General features: G+C 48.0%; 6 protein-coding genes across 6 annotated transcripts; 3 read left to right on the forward strand and 3 right to left on the reverse strand.

Moving 5' to 3' along the window:
• Positions 1–67: 67 nt before the first annotated feature.
• On the reverse strand, positions 68–2,561 carry F5B22DRAFT_654155 (glycoside hydrolase family 71 protein; the record flags this gene model as incomplete). The annotated part of the gene is made up of 7 exons (XM_047979779.1): positions 1,853–2,561; positions 1,646–1,698; positions 1,338–1,584; positions 910–1,173; positions 718–849; positions 633–657; positions 68–551 (listed from the first exon to the last, which is right to left on the reverse strand). Exons 1-7 carry the CDS (start codon positions 1,887–1,889, stop codon positions 68–70), a joined length of 1,242 nt encoding a protein of 413 aa, XP_047832381.1. The 5' UTR covers positions 1,890–2,561.
• A 1,180-nt stretch (positions 2,562–3,741) lies between these two features.
• Positions 3,742–5,041, forward strand: F5B22DRAFT_600636 (uncharacterized protein). The gene is made up of 2 exons (XM_047974538.1): positions 3,742–4,143; positions 4,312–5,041. The coding sequence occupies exons 1-2, from the start codon at positions 3,962–3,964 to the stop codon at positions 4,430–4,432; spliced, it is 303 nt and encodes a 100-aa protein (XP_047832382.1). The 5' UTR covers positions 3,742–3,961; the 3' UTR covers positions 4,433–5,041.
• Positions 5,042–5,787: 746 nt separating this feature from the next.
• F5B22DRAFT_600642 (uncharacterized protein) lies at positions 5,788–10,322 on the forward strand. Its single transcript, XM_047974539.1, has 7 exons — positions 5,788–6,479; positions 6,573–6,884; positions 6,984–8,209; positions 8,282–8,418; positions 8,479–8,789; positions 9,241–9,327; positions 9,520–10,322. Exons 1-7 carry the CDS (start codon positions 6,429–6,431, stop codon positions 9,703–9,705), a joined length of 2,310 nt encoding a protein of 769 aa, XP_047832383.1. The 5' UTR covers positions 5,788–6,428; the 3' UTR covers positions 9,706–10,322.
• F5B22DRAFT_600645 (adenylate kinase-domain-containing protein) lies at positions 10,313–12,253 on the reverse strand. Its single transcript, XM_047974540.1, has 4 exons — positions 11,721–12,253; positions 11,554–11,606; positions 11,332–11,486; positions 10,313–11,240 (listed from the first exon to the last, which is right to left on the reverse strand). The coding sequence occupies exons 1-4, from the start codon at positions 11,866–11,868 to the stop codon at positions 10,793–10,795; spliced, it is 804 nt and encodes a 267-aa protein (XP_047832384.1). The 5' UTR covers positions 11,869–12,253; the 3' UTR covers positions 10,313–10,792.
• Positions 12,254–13,102: 849 nt separating this feature from the next.
• Positions 13,103–14,922, forward strand: F5B22DRAFT_80017 (26S proteasome regulatory subunit rpn-8). Its single transcript, XM_047980573.1, has 4 exons — positions 13,103–13,177; positions 13,249–13,686; positions 13,756–14,027; positions 14,083–14,922. The coding sequence occupies exons 2-4, from the start codon at positions 13,503–13,505 to the stop codon at positions 14,671–14,673; spliced, it is 1,047 nt and encodes a 348-aa protein (XP_047832385.1). The 5' UTR covers positions 13,103–13,177; positions 13,249–13,502; the 3' UTR covers positions 14,674–14,922.
• Positions 14,923–15,170: 248 nt separating this feature from the next.
• Positions 15,171–18,984, reverse strand: F5B22DRAFT_654185 (uncharacterized protein; the record flags this gene model as incomplete). The annotated part of the gene is made up of 4 exons (XM_047979780.1): positions 15,171–15,939; positions 16,131–16,608; positions 16,917–18,500; positions 18,666–18,984. 4 exons carry the CDS (start codon positions 18,982–18,984, stop codon positions 15,171–15,173), a joined length of 3,150 nt encoding a protein of 1,049 aa, XP_047832386.1.
• Between the last annotated feature and the right edge of the window lie 163 nt (positions 18,985–19,147).

The raw sequence follows: 19,147 nt of genomic DNA on the forward strand, positions 1-19,147 counted from the left end.
CTGTGCAGGGTGCAGTTTTTATTGATTGTATCTCCGTTAGCTGGTCATAGTTATAGAACTTGCCCTTTCATGTAGAGGACAAAACTCCAACATAGGGGTTATAGTTGTACGTCTCGCACGAGCTCGTAACCTCCTTATCACTTGTGCCACTCAAGATCATCGCCCCATTCCTCGAAACCGAGAAGCTCTGCTGTCCAACCCCTATCGTGAAGTTTGTTGTGCGAATGCCCGCATCGATAGTCACGGTGACCGGTGCGTTACCACCGCTTGTCATGGTGAGCTCTGCGGGCTCTGTCAACATTGTTGCCACGAACACGACGTCTGCGAGGTATTGGATGCCATTGGGTGGGCCGAGCGTGTCGCTTGTGCAGACTATGTCCTTGGGCGTAGTCCGGTACCAGTATACTAGTTGGTCCGACTCAACGATGGGCTTATCTGCACCCGACTTGTAGGCTGCGATGTAGGGAGCCCAAAGCGTGCGGAAGCCGTCATGTGGGTAGCCAGATGCCCAGGCGCTTGAGCCATCGTCGGAGTGGTTCGGCTGGCTGCCGCTGTGAAGAGAGGTGTGTTAGTGCCTACACCATATGGGTATACATAGGATGTCAACCCTAAAGTTGCGGGGCTTATTTTACCTAATGTAATGGCTTTCACCAAAATCTAGGGAAATATATTCTTAGCACAAGTCTAGACGGCTAGGAGCACCGGAGTAGAACTCACCATTCCAAGTGACAATCTCGACAAGAGCAGGCTTGAGTGTCAGCATTTGCTCCCAGCGTCGAGTAGGCTGATCTTCGCATATAAACACCCAGTTTTTGGTGTTGAAATGAGTAAAAAACCACGGAGATACAGCTACCAGAAAGGATTAGCGGGTGAGATGACTGTTGTCTGAATGATGGGAACGCCACTTACGAGCCATGTAGGGTCTGCCAGCCAAGTTCTGAATGAAACGCTCGTCCCAGATAGTGGTCATCGGACCTGGGATAATGCTGTTGCCGCCATCAGTGGGCCAAGCGTACCAAGAGAAGGCACCGTCCAAACCAGTCTGAGCACTGGCAAGAAATGACGGGTCTTGGATGTTAGATAAAGCAGTGATTTTCTGGTTTGGGAGCGCGCTCTTCACTGCGTTCCAGTCCATATTGTCGCCCACGAAGGTGCTCACGATGGCACCATCGTCTGAAGCATGTCAATAAGTCATAAGTTTCTACGAGAGATCGACCTGCTAGATGGCGGAAAAGTTTATTTCACGTACTATAAGATAGTTAGTGATTGCGTTTTTGAGGAACAAGAAATTGGTACGAAAATAACAAACCTGTAATATGCTTGCGCTGGGTGAGAACTATAGTTTCCAACGATATCAGTGATATCAGCCGTATCCCCAGGAGACCAATAGGCGAAGTCGAAAGAGATGAACATCTTGAAGCCGAGTTCTTCGGCAGCCTGGTATGCATTGGCAAGCTGCTTAGGAGTATAACCATCGATTCTCTCGGGAGCACAGTTTAGAGCAAAGCCATCTATGCCGATTTCCTGCGCCTGTGTAATATCCGCCTTCCAGTCATCGACGGTGTAATTCTCGACAATGCCAACCTTTTCATCACGTCAGCTCACACACGTCCACCCGGAAAAAGGGGGGGAGAGGAAATTTTACGATGAAATGAGCATACACAGGCTTTTCAGCCTGCGACTCAACCATCCAAGGCACTGTAATACTCAAGTTTAGCTATATGCATTTGTAATGGCAGAGATCTACAACTATAAGTTTTGTGGTCATTGCTCTTCAACCAGAGATGAAGTCTTGGCACTCTAAGTTGCTGAAACAGGAATAAAGTGATTTTAAGTGAACATAGATACTCACTAGCAGCCAGTAGCGCCGCAACCCATCTCTTAGCCATCTTGGGCGGAGAATAGAACCTGATACTCTTGTTAATAGAGTTAAATCCTGAGGCAAAAGCGAACGAGTTGACAAGTACTTGATAACTAGCAGCACGCCTGAGAACTAGGCAGGCTATTTGTACTTAGTTAACGCCGTTCGCATGTTGAAGTTGTTAATCTATTCTTGGAAAAGATCATCCACTTTCGTTTGAAGTTTGAGGGGAAGGCATCCTTGCTGTGTCTCCTTCCCGATTTGCCCATTGCATGCTTGCTAGTTGGCACCTTAGTTGCTTGAATACCACCTCCTAATATATTAGTTGGTAACACGGACTTCATCTTTTTCAGAGGGCGAATCCTTTGCTGTAACTCAGCAGGTCACACATAGCGACATTCGTGTGGTAGCTGTAGTTTGAACACCTCGCGTTGTAACGTATAGTCGCAACTCTATTGGCTACTCTATTGTTAATATAAAGTTAAATATTCGGCGACGATCGTAAGACCCCCGGCCGTGGCATTCGAAAACTCCGCCGCTTCGGGGTCTGATGATTAGTAGGCCCGGTAACAGGATCTAATGTTGAAGCGTGAGGATTTGAGAATGGTCGGGTCGTCACGCTGGTGCTTGTGACTGTGACGTAGTTGAGTATGTGTTCAAGATCGCACGCGACAGAGTTGGTTCCGGTGGCTTGTAGTATGAATTGTAACTTCAGCTTCTCAACGCATGCGAAAAACTCACCACTGCAGTAACTTCTGTGCTATGCTCAGCTCTCCATTTCGGGTTGGCTCGGAATGATAGCCGTATTGCCGTTCCGGCACCGGCCAAGACATTGCTGATTAGGAGCTACATATATTGCCTACAGTTTCTAGGTCATGGCTTACCAATGTGTTCTAACTAAGAATGGAACCGTGTTGTCCCTTTGAATCGAGTCAATGGGGGAAAAATGAGTCTAAAACAACGTGAAGAGCAATCAACTTCCACCTGGAACATCGGCGTTGACCCTTATACTGATTAGTAGCTTGTGTATGTATATGAGCCAGCTGAGAGAAATGTAATGAAAGCTTTTATCTCCTTTGACTTCAACTGGTATCATATGGATCAAGCTGTCGCAGTCGGCCAAATGATCGTCAAGTATGGTTCCTTCCCAGCCCAGCTGAAGTTTGGTGACAGAATAGTCGCATCATCCGTTAGATGTGGCAGCAATGAAGACAGCATCATCCCGAGAGTAGTCTCATTCATATTGAGCTGAGGGGGGGAGGGCGATGCTTGTCGAAGGGATGTCGCTCATGAAGATCCTGGATCATTGTTCTTGCGGCATCTACAACTTCAATCTTTACTCCGGCACAGTTCCTACAGGGGAAGCCGACGAACTTTGACCCGGAGGGTATCCCTCGATCTTTAACGGCCTTCATGTCAGCACACGCGGCCCAACAAGCTTCAAGGCGACCGCTGCGGCGGATGCGCGTGTAGTAGACCGGATGTTCATGTTCAAGCAACTCCAACTGCGTTAAGACAAATTATGTTAGGCGATAAATATAAGAGGACGAAGAGGGCCTGAAGAATATCAAGTGTATAAATAAACCTTTGAAAAATTCGTTAAAACGAAGCTATTACTGTAGTGGTAGGTACCTATGAAGCTCAAATCGTGCTGAACACTGATAATTCTTGCCAGGTGGCTTGTCTGTTCGCGGCTGGCAATTCCATGCTTTGTCACATGCAACACGCGTTGCCCTTCTTGGCAAGGTGGATAGCCATTCCCCAGATTGGAAGGAGCTTTGCGGGTCCGCCCGACCCGACTTGTGGCGGGTTGACGTGGGTACTAGCCGTGCATGTAGTCATCAAACGGCCCAGTGTTTCTGCTTCCACTTTACAACTTACCTACCTCAAGACCACAAGGCAGCCAACAAGAACCTGTGAAGTTCCATCTCGTTGTGAATAAATATCATCTCGTCACTGCTTCGTCGGATTCTACTCCCAAAAGTCTATCGTCTCCAGCACCCAGCTTCGTCAATTCTCCGCGCTTTTACGCTACTTTCAGTGGTCTACGCCGACCGAGCGATCATAGTCGTCCTTCCGTTATCGCCCATAATCGACAAGATGCGATTCCTAACGATCGCCGCCGCCGCCCTTGCCGTCGCGCAAGGCGTCTTTGCTGTTGATATCCAAAAGGACATTATCATGAGCTTTCCTCAATCGACGCCTGATAATATCGTCAACAAGGCGATGGAGGAGATTCGTAACGCAGGCGGTACCATAACCCATGAGTATAAGTTGCTGAAGTACGACACCTATCTTGAGTATCCTCCACCCCGTGTGATCACTATATACTTGTATACTCCCAAACGAGAGTGCAACTCTCCGCGCCAACATTTGAGCCGTGTCGGCGATGGCTTAGAGAGGGTGAACATGTCTCGCTTTGTACCCAGAATACTGACAGTATCAATCAGGGGCTTCGCCGCGAAGGCGCCACAGAAGATCCTTGAGACGGTCACCGCATGGAGTAGTGAATATAATGCAGTGATTGAGGAGGATCAAGTGATGAAGATTTCCGTCCCCGGCACGAACTAGATCAACCTGCGCTTCAACACTTGGCACACATGATTACGAGATAATGATCCCTGGCTCAGTGCCTCTCGATACCCTCCTTATGCGATCGCAACATGTTTGCCAAATTCCGGAAAGAGATGATCGACCAGTCGACTGATTTCGCAATAGACGGTGCTGGATTTCGTGGCCTGGCTTTATAGAATTGACTACCTTCCTACCTGATGATTGTGTAGGCTGGATGTGTTTATAGTATTGTATTGCGTATATGGAATATCACAGATTGCAACTGACTATTGTACGGCTCGCGAGTCTTCGTGTTAGCATCTACTGCGCGCTGCAGTGGGTCTATAGGTAACTTTGTCTACACTCACTGCTCTAAGAAAGAGTTGATCCAATCGATCGGTGTTATCTAAATAACGCGCGGGCGTTTTACTTTCGATGTATTCTTCAACAACTGGTGAAGTATATCCCAAACCAAGCAAGCTACCGGATGATTGAGCGAATAAACAAGCCTCGTACTTATCTATCCCAGCTTGACTATGTACCTAGGTAGGCAGGCAAGGAAATGAAATGCTAACATTTTCCCAATATGTGTACTGCTAGCTGGGTTGTACACACACACTAAGTGGCGTCCACTGAGCCTTGTTCGTGCTAGGTATACCTATCTACCAACTCCCGTCTACCTCATACTTACATGGGAGCTTGTCTAGGTGTGTTTCACAGCCTCAGAGCCGGGACCTGCCGGTGTAGAACTGCATGGTGCAGAAATGGTTATGGGCTACCTATCAGGTGTACCATACAATGGGGCCATCATGCCTATCCTGCGAAAACATGCATTGCGGATGCATGAAAAACCCAGGCATGACTGAAACACTTTGAATCCCACGAGCTATGAATAGCCATGGACAACGAACAGAGGCTTAGTGATACAAGTACAAATATCATTATTGTTTCCCCTCGAGTTCGATTAAAGAAAATGTGTAAGGATGCCTATGTTTGGTTCATCTGCCTACACTGATATTCTAGCTGCGCTAGTAAGTAAATGGAAGAAGTGCAAGCACTTCAAAGGGTCCGACTGTCTTTCTTCACACACGAATTTGCACAATGGCCTTGATGCTGTAAGCTTATTTGACGAGCCATGCATTTGACCAGCCTTTTGCAATAGAAGGGCCTAAAAACAAGGACGACAAGAAAGAGACAAAGGAAGAATCGTGTATTGACGTAGCCAGAACTGGATGTACTTGCACAGCAAGCAGTAACGTGGGTAACACGCTGATCCCCTGCAGCCGCAATAAATCTGCCGCGTTAGCGTGTTTAGTTCGGCTAACCCCTGTCGTCTGATGCATAGTCTCAGTGGTAGTCTGATCATCTTGGCTGTCGAGTCCCCTGTGCTCGGTGCTCTGGTGGGGTTAGCATCTCCTTAGTAGGTAAGTAGTGGAAGTCGTCTCTACCTATCTGAGATAGCACTTTCGGTGCTCACGATCTCCTACCACTGACTGGAGACGACAAAGCTACTCGCCCGACATTAAGAGAGCGTACAATCAACTCCAACTTCGACCAATCCCAACCTCACTGGTGGTCTTTGACAATCGCTTGGCATAGACCTCCCTTTAGCGAATTCTCAGCGAGTCGGAAACACCCACGAAACAATGCCCTTTATGATCGACTAGACAACTGCATTCTGCCTGACAATGGAGCCTTCATGCTCTTTGTAGCCGATCCCTACTTCTTGAACCTCACCCCCAGCGAACCCAATAGCCCTCCATTTCCCGGCGAACCGTCGTTGATATCATGAGTTCAGCGACTCTCAGTACTCTACTACCTTTTTCTCGAAAAGCAATCATAACTCATACCCAACACCCTTATTGAAGAACGATCCTCCTTTCTTAGTCGAACCTCGTTCTACTAGCTGCTCTTCTATCATCTTGCGCCTACATAACAGGTGAAGATAACCCTAATAATAGTCTTAGGGACCTGGCAGCGACTTTGTATGGTTCTATAATCTTCGACCGGCGCGATGATACCTTCAATGAACCACCAGGTGACCCATGTGGCCCTGCTCGAATGGGTATGTATCTTCCTCAATCTTTTCTTCCCTCTTCCCTCTTTCCATCTTCTTGCTTTTTTACTAAAGATCTGCTAACTTTATTCTTTCTTACAGGCAAATGCCATGATCGCTAGCTTTGCGCCCGACCGTCAGTCGACTCTAACAGCGAAGAAGGCTGAACAGCTCTTCGACGGCGCCTTCTTCTCTGCCCTTCTCGAAATACTGGACCCCGATTATAATCCTTCTCGGTTTGAGCAAAGCCTCGAAGCGTCAAAGGCTGGCGATGAGACACGGAGAAGCATGCACATTATCCATATAAGTCTAAATGATTTTGCTCGGCGGCTATGTCCTAAGATCGAGCCTTTGATCAAGATGACCGATTTTCAAGCCTTGGATAGAGATCCGACAAGAGCAGGCATATCCGAGGTGAACACCCCCAAGTCATTGACCCATTCTCCTCGAACTCCGTTTTCTTCCTCCGGGATTCTTGGAGAACACCGACACAAGGCTAAGATGTACATGCAGGTCCTCTTGATATTATTATGCGGTGCTTGCTTCCACAAGGAAAACTCTCAATACATTGCACTCATACAAGGCTTGGACTCGAAATATCAATCCGCTATTTTCAAGATTCTCACCGAGGTTGACACAAAACTCAGCCAGGATAATGCTACAATTGATGATGACCGTGTGGCAGCTACTGATAGTGCTAGAGTAGATGCTGATCTTGCACACGAAGCCGCCATAGCTGATTTACAGCGCGAGGCCGAGGAGGCCAAGCGGCAAGCTGGTGGTTTAAGACTACGATTGGACCGCCTCCAGGATAATTATGATGAACTGGTTAGGAAACATGAAGAGTTACAGGATGAGAATGAGCAACTTCAGAAGCAAATCGAATCAGAAGCTGGTAACTTTGATCGACACCGGTTGCAGCGGAGCTTGAAAGAGAATGAGGCACTCATCGCCAACTTGGAAAATGAAAGGAACTCTTTGGTAGAAGAGAGAGAGCGACTCTTGAAAGACAAGGTGCGCCTGGAGACTGCGGCGCAGAAGGCTGAGACCCTCATCGACGAGAACCAGGAGCTGAAGGCCAAGAACGAAGAGTTATCCAAGAAGGCAAATATGGCTGATAACCTTCGAAAGAAGGTCGAGGCTTTTAAGCATGTGGAGGCCGAATTAGCGTCCCTACGTAACGATAGGATGGACCTTTCTAAGACCTATGATCAGCTCACTTATGCTAACTCAAAGATCGAGACTCTGAAGCGAGAAAGTGAGGCATATGCTTCCAAGATGCAAGGGTACGAAATCGATATTGCCAACATGCGAGACCAGAAACTAGCGCTGGTTTCGCAGAACCAGGACATGATGATCCGCTTGAGTGAGTTGGAACAGAGAAGCCAGCTTGATGAGGCCGTTGTGAAAGATCTCCAGGAGAAAGTCTTGATGTTAGATCCTTCTGCGACTGTAGATGATTCCCTTACTACTCGCCCCACATCCCTTGAAGATGAGCTTAATGATTCCAGCAATACGATATCTATGAGGAACCTTGAGGTACAGAGACTCCAAGCTGAAAACGCCGTGCTGAAGAGTTCTATTGGCTCCGAAACCGACAAAGGTCAGCTGCTTCAAGAAATGGAAGGTTTGCGTACCTCTCGCCAGGCTATCCAGGATAAGTATAACGATCTTTTTGAGAGATTCACGGTTGGCCAGAAGCAGATCGACGCCCTTATTCAGAACTTGAGCGGAAAGGGGTTAGTCGACGCAATTCAAGCTTGTTACGATATGCACCCGGATTACAAATGGCTGATGTCAGATTATTTCAGAGACGAAGCGTATTCGAGCCTACGGACCCAGGTCCTCGCCGAACAAAGCCGGTCTAAGCAATTTGAAAGGCAACTTGAGATCCTCAAAGAACAGCTTGCCGATAAAGAGCGTACTCTGTTGGAAGCCCGCGGCGATTGTAAGGCAATTTTCATAGAGTATGTCTTGAAAGGGGAAGATGCTGACGACGAGGCAAAAGTGACTGCTGTTGAAAAGTCTAGTATGGATGCTCTGACGGAGCTGAAGAACACCGATGGCATGATCGCGGCCTCACTTCGTACAGAGCTTGAAGCAGAGCGGAAAAAATCCAGATTATTAAAAGATGAGTCGGAAGCTATGCAAAAGCAGCTCCTGTCCGCCTTGATTGAGAAGGATGAGATCCGCCGTGAAGCCGAACGCGCCAGCCAAGAATTACAAAAGGCGGCCGATGGGCAGACCCCTAGCACGGATTTTATCAAACAATCCGAGAAGATGGAGAAGCTTCGCACTCGCTACAAGCAGCTACAGCAGGTGAGTGACTTTTCTACGGATTTGTCAGATCCCCCGAGTGATGAAGACGATTCGGACGTCATATTTGTGGAGGAAAAGTGTCAAACCATCTGGGAAACCTTTAGCTGGTTCTCAAATTCCCCGACCCGACCCGAGGCAGGCTTCCACCCTTATGAAGTTGGGGACAATGGTTCATTGACAGTACCGAAAAAATCCTTCTCCAAACCGTCTCCGCGTTGTGGTAGTTCCTCTCCGGGTCTGGACGTTGGTGCCTGGCGTCCATATTGCAATTCACCCAATAGTGTCCAATCTGCCCCTTTACACAGCGACTTCCCAAGTCTAAAAAAAGAAACGCGAAGACCCTGGCGTCGTTGGCTGGGTCTCAGTCCTCAAAACTCAGACCGCACATGAACTATATCGTTGATTTCCCGTTGGATCTGAGTGCGTGACTGACGGTATGTTCTAAAATTAGCAATATGAACAATCCGAGCTCAAGAACCGCGAACTCGAGCGAACTCTCAAAGGCGTTCGCGCTGGTGCAGAAGCGAGCACACAGAAGGTGAGTAGCAATCTTTTAATTATAGGCTATCATATAGAACAGCTCAAAGATACGATCCGTATTTGTGCATTGTCGTTTTTTGTAGATATTAAATCCCTTCCATTTTTACTTCCCTTTTTTTACTGCTCCCATATATCTTTAGCATCACTTGTGGCTGTGTGTGATGTTTGAAATTCTAAACCGCATGTTTAGGCCCAGACAGACGAGATGGTCAAGAATCTTCAACGCGAGAACACCATGATCGCTACAGCATGGTACGACTTGTCAAGCAGGTTGCAAAGCAATCACTTCGTTTTGCAGCGGCGCAACGAGAATCCCAAGAGCTGGCTGAACAAGCAAAGAGTATTGGTTAATGGTGAGCACCCATTTCCTTTGTGATACGTAAGTCATTATGTTGATGCCAGTTTGTGCAGCTACGCCGCGAAGGTAGGAACTTCTGCAGGTATAAGAAGTAACCAAGCAACTCCTGGTTTAGACGTCCAGCGTTAATTGCGAATGCACAAACCAACTAAACGCGTGGTATATATTTCTGCACCCTTCAAACGGACATTTCCCCGACATGGCCGAAAAGTACACCGGAAACCATATATTAGCTTGGTTTGGACCTACTACCCCCTGAATGATAGGATACAAGGTGGCTCGATACATTATGCCGATCCACGTACGAAACTTACCCACACTCAATTCTTCGCATACACAAGTCTCGAGCAGAGAAACATATTAAGGAATCAGGACATATATACCCGTGGGCTTCATTGCTGTCAATTGCCGACCTGTACATATATACTACCTACTTCAAGCTAGCTTATACCCCCTTTTTAGAATAGATGCCAGGACATGTCTATGTCCTGCGTACCCTTTTCCTACTAGCTTGACTAGAATCTTATTCGATTGCCATGACATATCATTATAAAGTCAGGGAATAAATAGTTTTAAGGTTGACGGGTGCTGAAACGTATGTCTCCGTGTCTCACAATAAAATAGACTGCACAAGGTGTTCATGCAGAATTGCGCAGTGCATAATCTATCTGTAAATGCTCATGCGTTCGCTGCAGCCTAAAAGGACTTGCTTGGCGCATCGAAATGCCTCAGTAAATCGCGCTGAGCATTTATAAATCTTCAAGTTGCGTGAAATTCATAAGTCTTTAATTAATCATTTTACATACATCCACTACAAGCTGGACGAAAGTGGTAAGTATGATACAAATCGTCGAGACGCGGTTTCCCACGCCCCCCTCTCCTTATCCACGTTTGCCGTTCCTAGCTCTCCAAGTGCTGGTGTTCGTTATGTCAAGTCAAACGCAGTTTGTCTATTTTTCCTTGACGCCGTTGTCTTATAACAGACTTTGGCCCGCAACTGGCCTTCGTCCTGTCTCTAGTAATTGGAACGAGGCCGCCCCAGGGTAGTCAGGTCGCCAACAGAGGGATTCGATCCTTCATATTGGCTTGTTAAACTCGTTAGAGTCTATTGGCCTTTCAACTTGCTTAGGATACCAGACTTCTTCTCGTTCTCGCCAAAGATTTTAAGAAGGCTGTTCCAGACCTGACCAGGCTCCTGGCTGGCGTCAATGCCCTTCCAAATGCCGGTGTTCTTGTAATAGCCGACAACAGGAGATGTCTGGACGTGGTAGGTGGCGAGACGCTTCTTGAGGGCATCGGCGTTATCGTCAGAGCGTTGGATCAGAGGCTCGCCAGTCAAGTCATCCTTCATGGGCTCCTTGGGCGGGTTGAAGATTTGGTGGTACGAGCGGCCAGAAGCAGGGTGCACCAACCGGCCTGTGATGCGTGCTACAAGGAGCGCGTCATCAATCTGCAGCTCAACTGCATGTTGCAGTTTCTGGTCCTTCTCTGCCAACATCTTGTCAAGCGACTCAGCCTGCGCCACGGTGCGAGGGAAACCGTCAAGGATGAAACTGAATCAGATGGCCGCGTTAGTCTCTAAATAAGCCATGCTATCTAAAAAGTGATTATACTTCGTGCTGGAAAGCTCCAAGCGAGACTTACCCTCCCTTGCATTCCGTGTTGGTAGCTAGCTCTTCTTTGATCATGCCAATGACGATGTCGTCGCTGACGAGACCACCAGCGTCCATGATCTTCTTGGCTTCCCGGCCGAGAGCAGTCTTCTTAGCAACCTGGGATCGCAGCATATCACCGGTGGCCTGAATGTTTGACTGTCAGAGGTGTGTCGAATTGAGGCAATTCTTCGCATATACGGATTGGACGTACCAGGTGGCAGCAGGAGAACTTCTCCTTGATCTTGGGTGCCTGAGTTCCCTTTCCTACAGCGAGAAGACCCAATTAGCGCAATTCAACACTCCCCGAGCCAAATATCCAGACGGTGGCTCAATAGGCCTATCCCAGCTAAACTCCGAAAGCTCAACGAGGCTACGTACCAGCTCCGGGAGGGCCGATCAAAATCATGCGAATGCTTTCGGTCGTTAAGGGCTCTCCGGATTGACGCTGTTCTAAGCGCTTCACGCGCTCCTCTAAGCTGGTCACAACATCGTGTAGACGCTTGAACTCGCTGTCGATGGCACCCATGGTGGATCAATATGTGCGCGGGAAGAGCAATGGGCCGGACCGAGGCAAGGAAGGACAGGGGAGAGGAAGGCAGGGAGGAGGGCAGGGAGAGCTGGTAATAGCTATTATAGTGAGAGATGAGTGGAGAGGGTATGAGGCGAGGAAATAAGAGAAAAGAAAAGGAAAAGGGAAAAGGTGGAAGAGCTCCGAAAGTGAAGATTGCGAGGTCGGGCTTGTCCACAAGACAGAGACGGACGGGATGGACGAACAGGTTGCGACAAAAATATGGCGTAGTTTGGTCGGTACTATACAGAGTAAACTACTCCTGGTAGTCGAGGTACAGGTACATCGGTACATGTAAGTCAGTAAGGGAGCGCTACCTACAGGTACAGTAGGTAGGTAGGTAGGTACCTAGGTATTACAGTAACAATCGCTGAACGGGAGCTAGCAGCGAACCCAATTGGGGTTTTTACTGGCTGCAGGCTCTAAGTCTGGCGGGGCTCTGGCCGCGGGCGAAGGCGCTAGCAATGTCTGCCCTGCTGTACCCCTTGCTGGATCTTGGCGTACCTATTCGCTTGTCACAGGCTCAACAGGTTCCATCCACCCGTACCTAGCTACGCACCATCTCGGTTCGGTTACCTGAGCATTCATCGGTGCGCATCGTCACAGGCAGAGAATCGCCTAGCGCATCTTGATAGCATGCTTCAACTTTCCGGTAGACCGACATCATGGATCTTATGCGACAGAACACCTGTCCATCTTTCTGTGAGCAATATACTATGTAGAGATCGAGTGTGTATAGCTAGGGAGGTACTCGGGAACCGAGGTACATTAGTAGGTCTCGACAAGATGCCCTTGATACCACGACATTGCTGAAAACTAATACCTACTGTAAACATGAGTTACGGTGTAATTTGATTCGTCACATTTCTCTATTTCAGCCAATAAGCTTGTAGCAGCGAGAGCTATCTTAGTAAACTCAATTGAATACCTAGGTAGCTTTACTCAGCTCTCTAATCTTCACGAGCTTTGCAGAATTCAAAGCTGCCACTTGGCTATTTATGTTTACGCGCCTCCACCAGTCAGCGAAAGAATAATACCGGTATGATGGGTTCTGAGATTCCAAATATCGCGCTGTCACTTGTTCAATTATAGTAGACTTAGTAGTGTACTCCGCTATCCTCTGGTAGGTACTTAGTTGGAGCTATAGCCTTATCTAATCTCCGTGCCCCTCCACCACCTGCGATGAGAGTGAGCCACGCGAGCGCGTCAGCCACAGTAGATTGACTTCTTCAGCCTCAACAGTATCTACACCTACCTAGGTACATATGTACATAGCCCTGTATGAATTTGGCGGGGCAGAGTAGAGTTGGCCAGCGCTAATCTAGAAAGAGGATTAAGCTTGCCCCCGGCCAACGCCCAACTAAACCCATGTAGGCTTAACAAGGCAGCCTCACAGTTACGACACACAGCTACAGCCTTCTGCCGTCACCTAATCAGTGCTGTCACCGATTCACACATCATCCATACCTCCCTCGTATCAAATCACTGCATACCTCTCCTCCACGCCCGGACACGGCCCACGCACGTAACTGAATACTCCAGCTTCAATCTCAAATCATCGGCGCTAGGGCTGTCTGTCTCTCTGGTAAACAATGCCGTCTACTACTGCGGAGACGCTCTCGTTCGTCAGCAGAAATGTCACCGTCGCACCCCTCGTTTTATTGTCCGTCGTGGATCATTACAACCGAGTAGGCAAGGGAACACGCAAGAGAGTCGTTGGTGTATTACTTGGCCAGAATGATGGAAAGAACGTCCGGGTGTCAAACAGTTTTGCAGGTCAGCCGCAGCACCCGCGCCGATTGCATTCGTTAACTGCATCTTGCTAACTTGATTTCGTGTCCGTAGTGCCCTTCGAGGAAGATACCGATGACCCTTCGGTCTGGTTCCTCGATCATAACTATGTGGAGAATATGAACGACATGTTCAAGAAGGTCAACGCACGAGAGAAGTTAATAGGCTGGTACCACTCCGGACCCAAGCTCCGCGCTTCCGATCTGGAGATCAACGAGCTCTTCAAACGATACACACCGAATCCTTTACTTGTCATTATTGATGTCCAGCCCAAGGAGTCCGGCGTACCAACAGATGCGTATTTTGCTGTGGAAGAGATCAAAGACGTAGGTATTGTTCTGGTGTTGACTTGGACTAGCTCAGCTGACAGCGGACACTCAGGACGGAACAACTACATCGAAAACATTCGTACATACACCATCCACTATTGAGGCTGAGGAAGCCGAAGAAATCGGCGTCGAGCACCTCCTCAGGGATATCCGTGATGTCGCCATCGGCACCCTATCAACTCGCATCACAAATCAGCTGCAATCACTACAAGGACTGCACCTACGTTTGCGCGAAATCCAGACATACTTGCAGAAGGTACAAGACAAACAATTACCGGTGAATCATGCTGTTCTCGGAAACCTCCAGGATATATTCAACCTTCTCCCCAACCTCTCCACGCCGAAGCCAGGTGGTGATTCAAAGAGCTCCAACGTTGGTGAATTAGGTTATGCAATGAGCGTCAAGACGAACGATCAGCTGTTAGCGATTTACCTCAGTAGTCTGATTAGAGCCATCACCGCTTTCCACGACCTCATTGAAAATAAGATTCAAAACAGACAGCAACAAGAAGAGAAGGAAGCGAAGAAAGAAGAAGCTGCTGCGGAGAAGGAGAAGAGCGAAAAGGAGAAAAAGGAAGCCAGTGCGAACGGTTCTAGTACTGACTCGGGGGATAAAACTTCCGACAAAGAAAAGAAGAAATAGAGCGTTCCCAAACTGAACGTCCATACCGAGATACTACAGAGCGGCACGAAATGAGCAGCGATCAAAGCCTTGCCTGGGGCGACGGTGACATTGTATAATATCCTGGCTTCGATCAAAAGGAGATCAAGAGCCGCCTAGACTGGGCGGACAGGTTCTAGGCTAATAGACAATAAACCAGGCACGAGTGACGAATAACAAGCCAGTTTTGTTCTTACAGCACTTCAGTCGTGCCCTAGCTTCATATAATACCCTATGGTACTCTTATGTGATTAAGACATCTCAGATGCTTCCTCAATAAGTGCCGAGTTGTGAGAGTGAAGAACCGTAGTATATGAATAAGTCATTACTGTAAACCATCCATACCATCGTTCGTAAAGGCCACGATCCCCAACCCCCTAACGCCAATGTCATTACAATCATTCTCTTCATATTCCTCATAACGATCATAGAGACCAGGACGAATTACCATATAATCCATCATCGCAGCGTTTCAAACATCATAAGTCACTAACCAAGCCAGCGGCCTCCTCTCTTCCCACTAGACGCTCCTCAATGTACCCGCCTAACACCTCGCCCCATTTCTCAGCCAACACGCAGGCGAGGATGTGCTTACAGCAGGGGACGCCTCCCACCCCGTCCTTCCCATCCGTACTCAAGCCGCCGAACTCCCACATCTGCTCCGCAGCGTCATCATCGCCACTGGCTACATCGGCGCCTCGACCTTTCGCATCTCCCTGCGCATTGGCCGGGTGTATTTGATATCCGCCCGCAGAGCACTGTCCGGATCCAGGCGGGAAGACAGGCGCGGACAGAGGCGGGAAGGCGGAGAAGGCGAAGGCTGCGCAGGTGCAGTTCCAGCTTTCTAGACGGACTATGTAGACTTGGCCCCCGGCTGATGAAGCGTTCTGACGTCTGTGGGACTGGGGTTGTGCGGAGCGGACTAGATGGTAGAGGGGTGTTGGTGTTTGCTCAATGTCGCCTTGCGATTCTTCATCTTGAGGCGTGGTGAGATTGTGGCCTGCTTGTGTATGTCTGGAATGATCTGCTACATCGCCCTTGAGAACCACGCGGGTCACGAGTCGTCTGTCTAGAAGATCCAGGGCAGGGAGCAGCGTAGATGGGTACAGGACGTGTAGAGTGGTGAGGAGGGTACGATAGGCTGGTGGTATTAGTCTCAATGGATTTGTTGGTTGGTTGGAGGATCTATGAGATGAGATCGGGTTATTTGCCACGACAACATTGTCAGTTATAGGGATGGATGAGAGACTTGAGATCAGAGATGTTACAAGTTTCCTTGGCGCTGGAAGCGTCATTGTGAATTTTCTATTTCATTATCTGGATTATTGTATGATAATGGCATTGAACCAGGTGCTTCTTGAACAGGTGCCTCCTGCCATGTACTGTACAAATACTGTATTTGGATACTGTACGAAGAGATATGTAGACCTCTTCCCTACGGCTTGCGGTGCTCAGCTTCATCCTCCTCAAGGGCTCTCAACGTAGCCAGTACCCGCCACAATAGATACTTCTTGTCGACAATTGTGTAGCTACCACCGCAATAATCTTCAAGTTCTTTTTTACATTCGGTTTCCATCCATTTGAGTTGAAGAAACTCAGCCCAAGTGCTGATACCGGCGTTTAGCAGCTTCTCTGTCACAGGCTTCTCAAAGTTGAACCTGAGCTCGATATCTTTCCAGAATGGTCCATCTAGAAGCTTCTCATAGGTTTTCTGAAGAAGCGGGCTCGTCCATTCGCGATGTTGCGTGTATTCTTCGTAGCTCAACATAAAGCTTGTGAGGCCTGGCAGTGATGATGATACTGTTTTTCGTTCGTTATCACTGGGATATAGGAAATGGAATCTTCTCTTAGCCTGAGTGGCGTCTAGTTTCTCAGTCGCCTTGCGGACTCTGTCGTAACATCTTCTTTCGGTAGTCACTGCAACATCAAGTCAGCGAACGCGTCTCTAGCCCAACCTCGAGAATCATCAAGGATTGCTGTCAAAAAGGGGGCCGCTTGAACGGCTGCGATCAAAGACAAGAGTGGCCACTTTTCAGACGAGCGAATAGCACCACTTAACTTACGGGATGCCGACATTATCTTTTCCGGTGAGGTGCTTGGACTTCCTTGCTCGATAAATTTAGACTGAGCAGCCAAGTACGGGATAAATGGGACTTTCACTCCCAGACCGCCTAGTTGTTGTGGTAAGAGGAAGAAGATATTTGGGGCATCTGAGATTAGATGACCTCTTCGGATTTTTTCCTTGAGGTGTGCGAGAATGGTACCTTCGAATACGTTTTGATCGTCTTGATTGCTGTAGCTGTGGGACGATTGCTGCAAGAGACCCGGGAGAATGCGCCGATACATGCTCATTATATTCATCACATGCTTCAGGCCCAAAGAATAGGCAGGAACTCCAAGACGGCTGTAGAATTGATCGATTGATTCATTGTATATCTCAACCCAACGAAGAATGCTATTGCAGGCTGCAAGTCTCTTACTATCACGAGCTATACGTGCATCGATTTGGCTCTGGTCGGGAATCCATTCTCCAGTATCTTGATCTAGCATCAGCATGCCGCAATGAACAGCGCCTTTAGGTAGTGCCGCCTCAATATTCTTGTCGCGCTTCTTGTTAGGGCTGATCATGTAAACAGAGCCACTTGTCTTGATACTGAGCTCGATCCCCATCGTTCCTGCGAATTCTTTTATCTTCTCCCACGCTCTGGCGCAGAGCGAAGGTTTGCCACAGACAAAGAAATCTCTTCCCATACGATAAAAAACCAGGCCTGTAGCACTTTTAACAGAAAAATCCAGGGCGAAGAGGACTATCTCCCCGAGAAGGGTTTTCGTTACTTGATTCAACAGCATACCACGCTGCGGAGAGATCACCTTTTTTGGCGCAAAGACATTGCTCAGAGGTGCGCTGAGGACCTTTTGATAAAAAGATACCATTGGTCCGGAGAACCCTAGGCAGCTTATCACACTTAAGATGGTCGTGTGCGGTAACTTTGATATAATATGGGAGAAAGAGGCTTGGACGACTGCGACCTCGTCGTAGAATGCGCGATGTACCACGACCTCCGCAGCTAGCGTGCGTAGATATCTGTTTTCATCGCTCTCAGATTGTTTTTTCAACTCGTCCTGGAAATTTCCTTTTCCAGAATTTGCTCCGTTCTTACAAATTTCTGATTCTGGTATTGAGGTCTTTGGCGAAGGCAAATGAGCTCGGGATAAATACACACGGTATTCGTCTAATGTCGGAGCACCCTTCAGACTTGAATTGGAGAAGAGCTCATGCTTCAGTCTTGATGTCATCTTTTCTTTCACTTTCGATTGAAAACAGAATAATGCAGTGCCAAATGCATTATTGACAACGCTCCAGTTCTTTGAACTAACATAATAGATGAAGATGGCTTGTAAGACGTCTTCGTCCCTCCGAACATGGAGCTTCCTGTTCCCAGAGGTTATATCTGTATTCTCTTGTATTAGAGTCTGCGTACGCTGAGCTTGCATATCCTCCTCATCAACCCCCCAAGACCAGCGGTAGAGATTGTCGAGTTGCGTGCTTATATTGTCTGCAATCTCGTCCAGAGTCGTTGGGTTACGAAGAAGCGCTCGCAGAACCCTCTCCTTTTCATGGGTGAGATGACCCTCTGTGAGTAATCCACCTATACACGAACGAACTACAACCTGATCAACCAGTGCAGACGATTTCCGCAAGCTCAACTCGTGTTCTTGAATATAAGATCTCAGATCTCCAAGTATCTCCAATGCCTCATTGTCGGCGAAAATTCGCATCACATACATCTTGACACAATCGTCACTTGCTTCAGTCAGTGGCGATTCCACAAGCGTCAAATACTTTTCAAGTTGCACTTTGCTCGTATATATTGAGGTAGAATTCTGAGAACGAGGTTTTTTATCGATTGGAGTCAAGGAGGCCACCCTCTCATGTAGAAGGTTGAACCACAAAGTAGCCATTATGTACCTACTTTTCTGTACTTGCAGCTTCGACAATAGTATCTTCTCGTATGTTTTAAGCCGATTCATTGTAGTCGAATCGACGTTAACTCCCTGGCGCCATGCCTCGACTATATTGATTCGGCGGTCGGATGAAATATCCGGCTCGCAGTACTCATTTACAGCGTCGAAAAGCTTAGACAATCGTCCCTGAATATCCCCCGTTTCAAGCGAAGACAGCAGCTGCTCTTTTAGAGTATTAAATTTGACCCGATGTCTTTCGAGCTCGTGACCCTTGATGTCAAGGATAGGCTCTATAATCTGGGAGACCCATAGTGACGACGCCGCCATTGCCGTTATACCTATTGAAACCTCGGGCCAGGCGTATGTGATGGGAAGGTTAAGAGGGGATGGAGAGTCGAAGTGCCTACAATCGAATCAAACTCTCTGATCCTGCGATCTGACATTGGGTATTCCCATATGCCTCGGTCCTTATTGACTAGATGGAAGAAGA

The sequence above is a fragment of the Xylaria bambusicola genome, assembly GCF_022495145.1.
Source record: "Xylaria bambusicola strain CBS 139988 unplaced genomic scaffold F5B22scaffold_13, whole genome shotgun sequence".
Lineage (NCBI taxonomy): Eukaryota > Fungi > Ascomycota > Sordariomycetes > Xylariales > Xylariaceae > Xylaria > Xylaria bambusicola.

Bases quoted from the DNA above. Each gene is read 5' to 3' on its own strand.
- F5B22DRAFT_600642 (XM_047974539.1), top strand. From the start codon at position 6,429: ATGATACCTTCAATGAACCACCAGGTGACCCATGTGGCCCTGCTCGAA. The intron at 6,480-6,572 runs GTATGTATCTTC...TCTTTCTTACAG, and splicing joins ATGTGGCCCTGCTCGAATGG to GCAAATGCCATGATCGCTAG. The intron at 8,419-8,478 runs GTAAGGCAATTT...ACGAGGCAAAAG, and splicing joins GTTGGAAGCCCGCGGCGATT to TGACTGCTGTTGAAAAGTCT.
- F5B22DRAFT_80017 (XM_047980573.1), top strand. From the start codon at position 13,503: ATGCCGTCTACTACTGCGGAGACGCTCTCGTTCGTCAGCAGAAATGTC. The intron at 13,687-13,755 runs GTCAGCCGCAGC...TCGTGTCCGTAG, and splicing joins GGTGTCAAACAGTTTTGCAG to TGCCCTTCGAGGAAGATACC. The intron at 14,028-14,082 runs GTAGGTATTGTT...GCGGACACTCAG, and splicing joins CTGTGGAAGAGATCAAAGAC to GACGGAACAACTACATCGAA.
- F5B22DRAFT_600636 (XM_047974538.1), top strand. From the start codon at position 3,962: ATGCGATTCCTAACGATCGCCGCCGCCGCCCTTGCCGTCGCGCAAGGC. The intron at 4,144-4,311 runs GTACGACACCTA...AGTATCAATCAG, and splicing joins CATGAGTATAAGTTGCTGAA to GGGCTTCGCCGCGAAGGCGC.
- F5B22DRAFT_600645 (XM_047974540.1), bottom strand. From the start codon at position 11,868: ATGGGTGCCATCGACAGCGAGTTCAAGCGTCTACACGATGTTGTGACC. The intron at 11,607-11,720 runs GTACGTAGCCTC...TTCTCGCTGTAG, and splicing joins GATCGGCCCTCCCGGAGCTG to GAAAGGGAACTCAGGCACCC. The intron at 11,241-11,331 runs GTAAGTCTCGCT...CATCTGATTCAG, and splicing joins AACACGGAATGCAAGGGAGG to TTTCATCCTTGACGGTTTCC.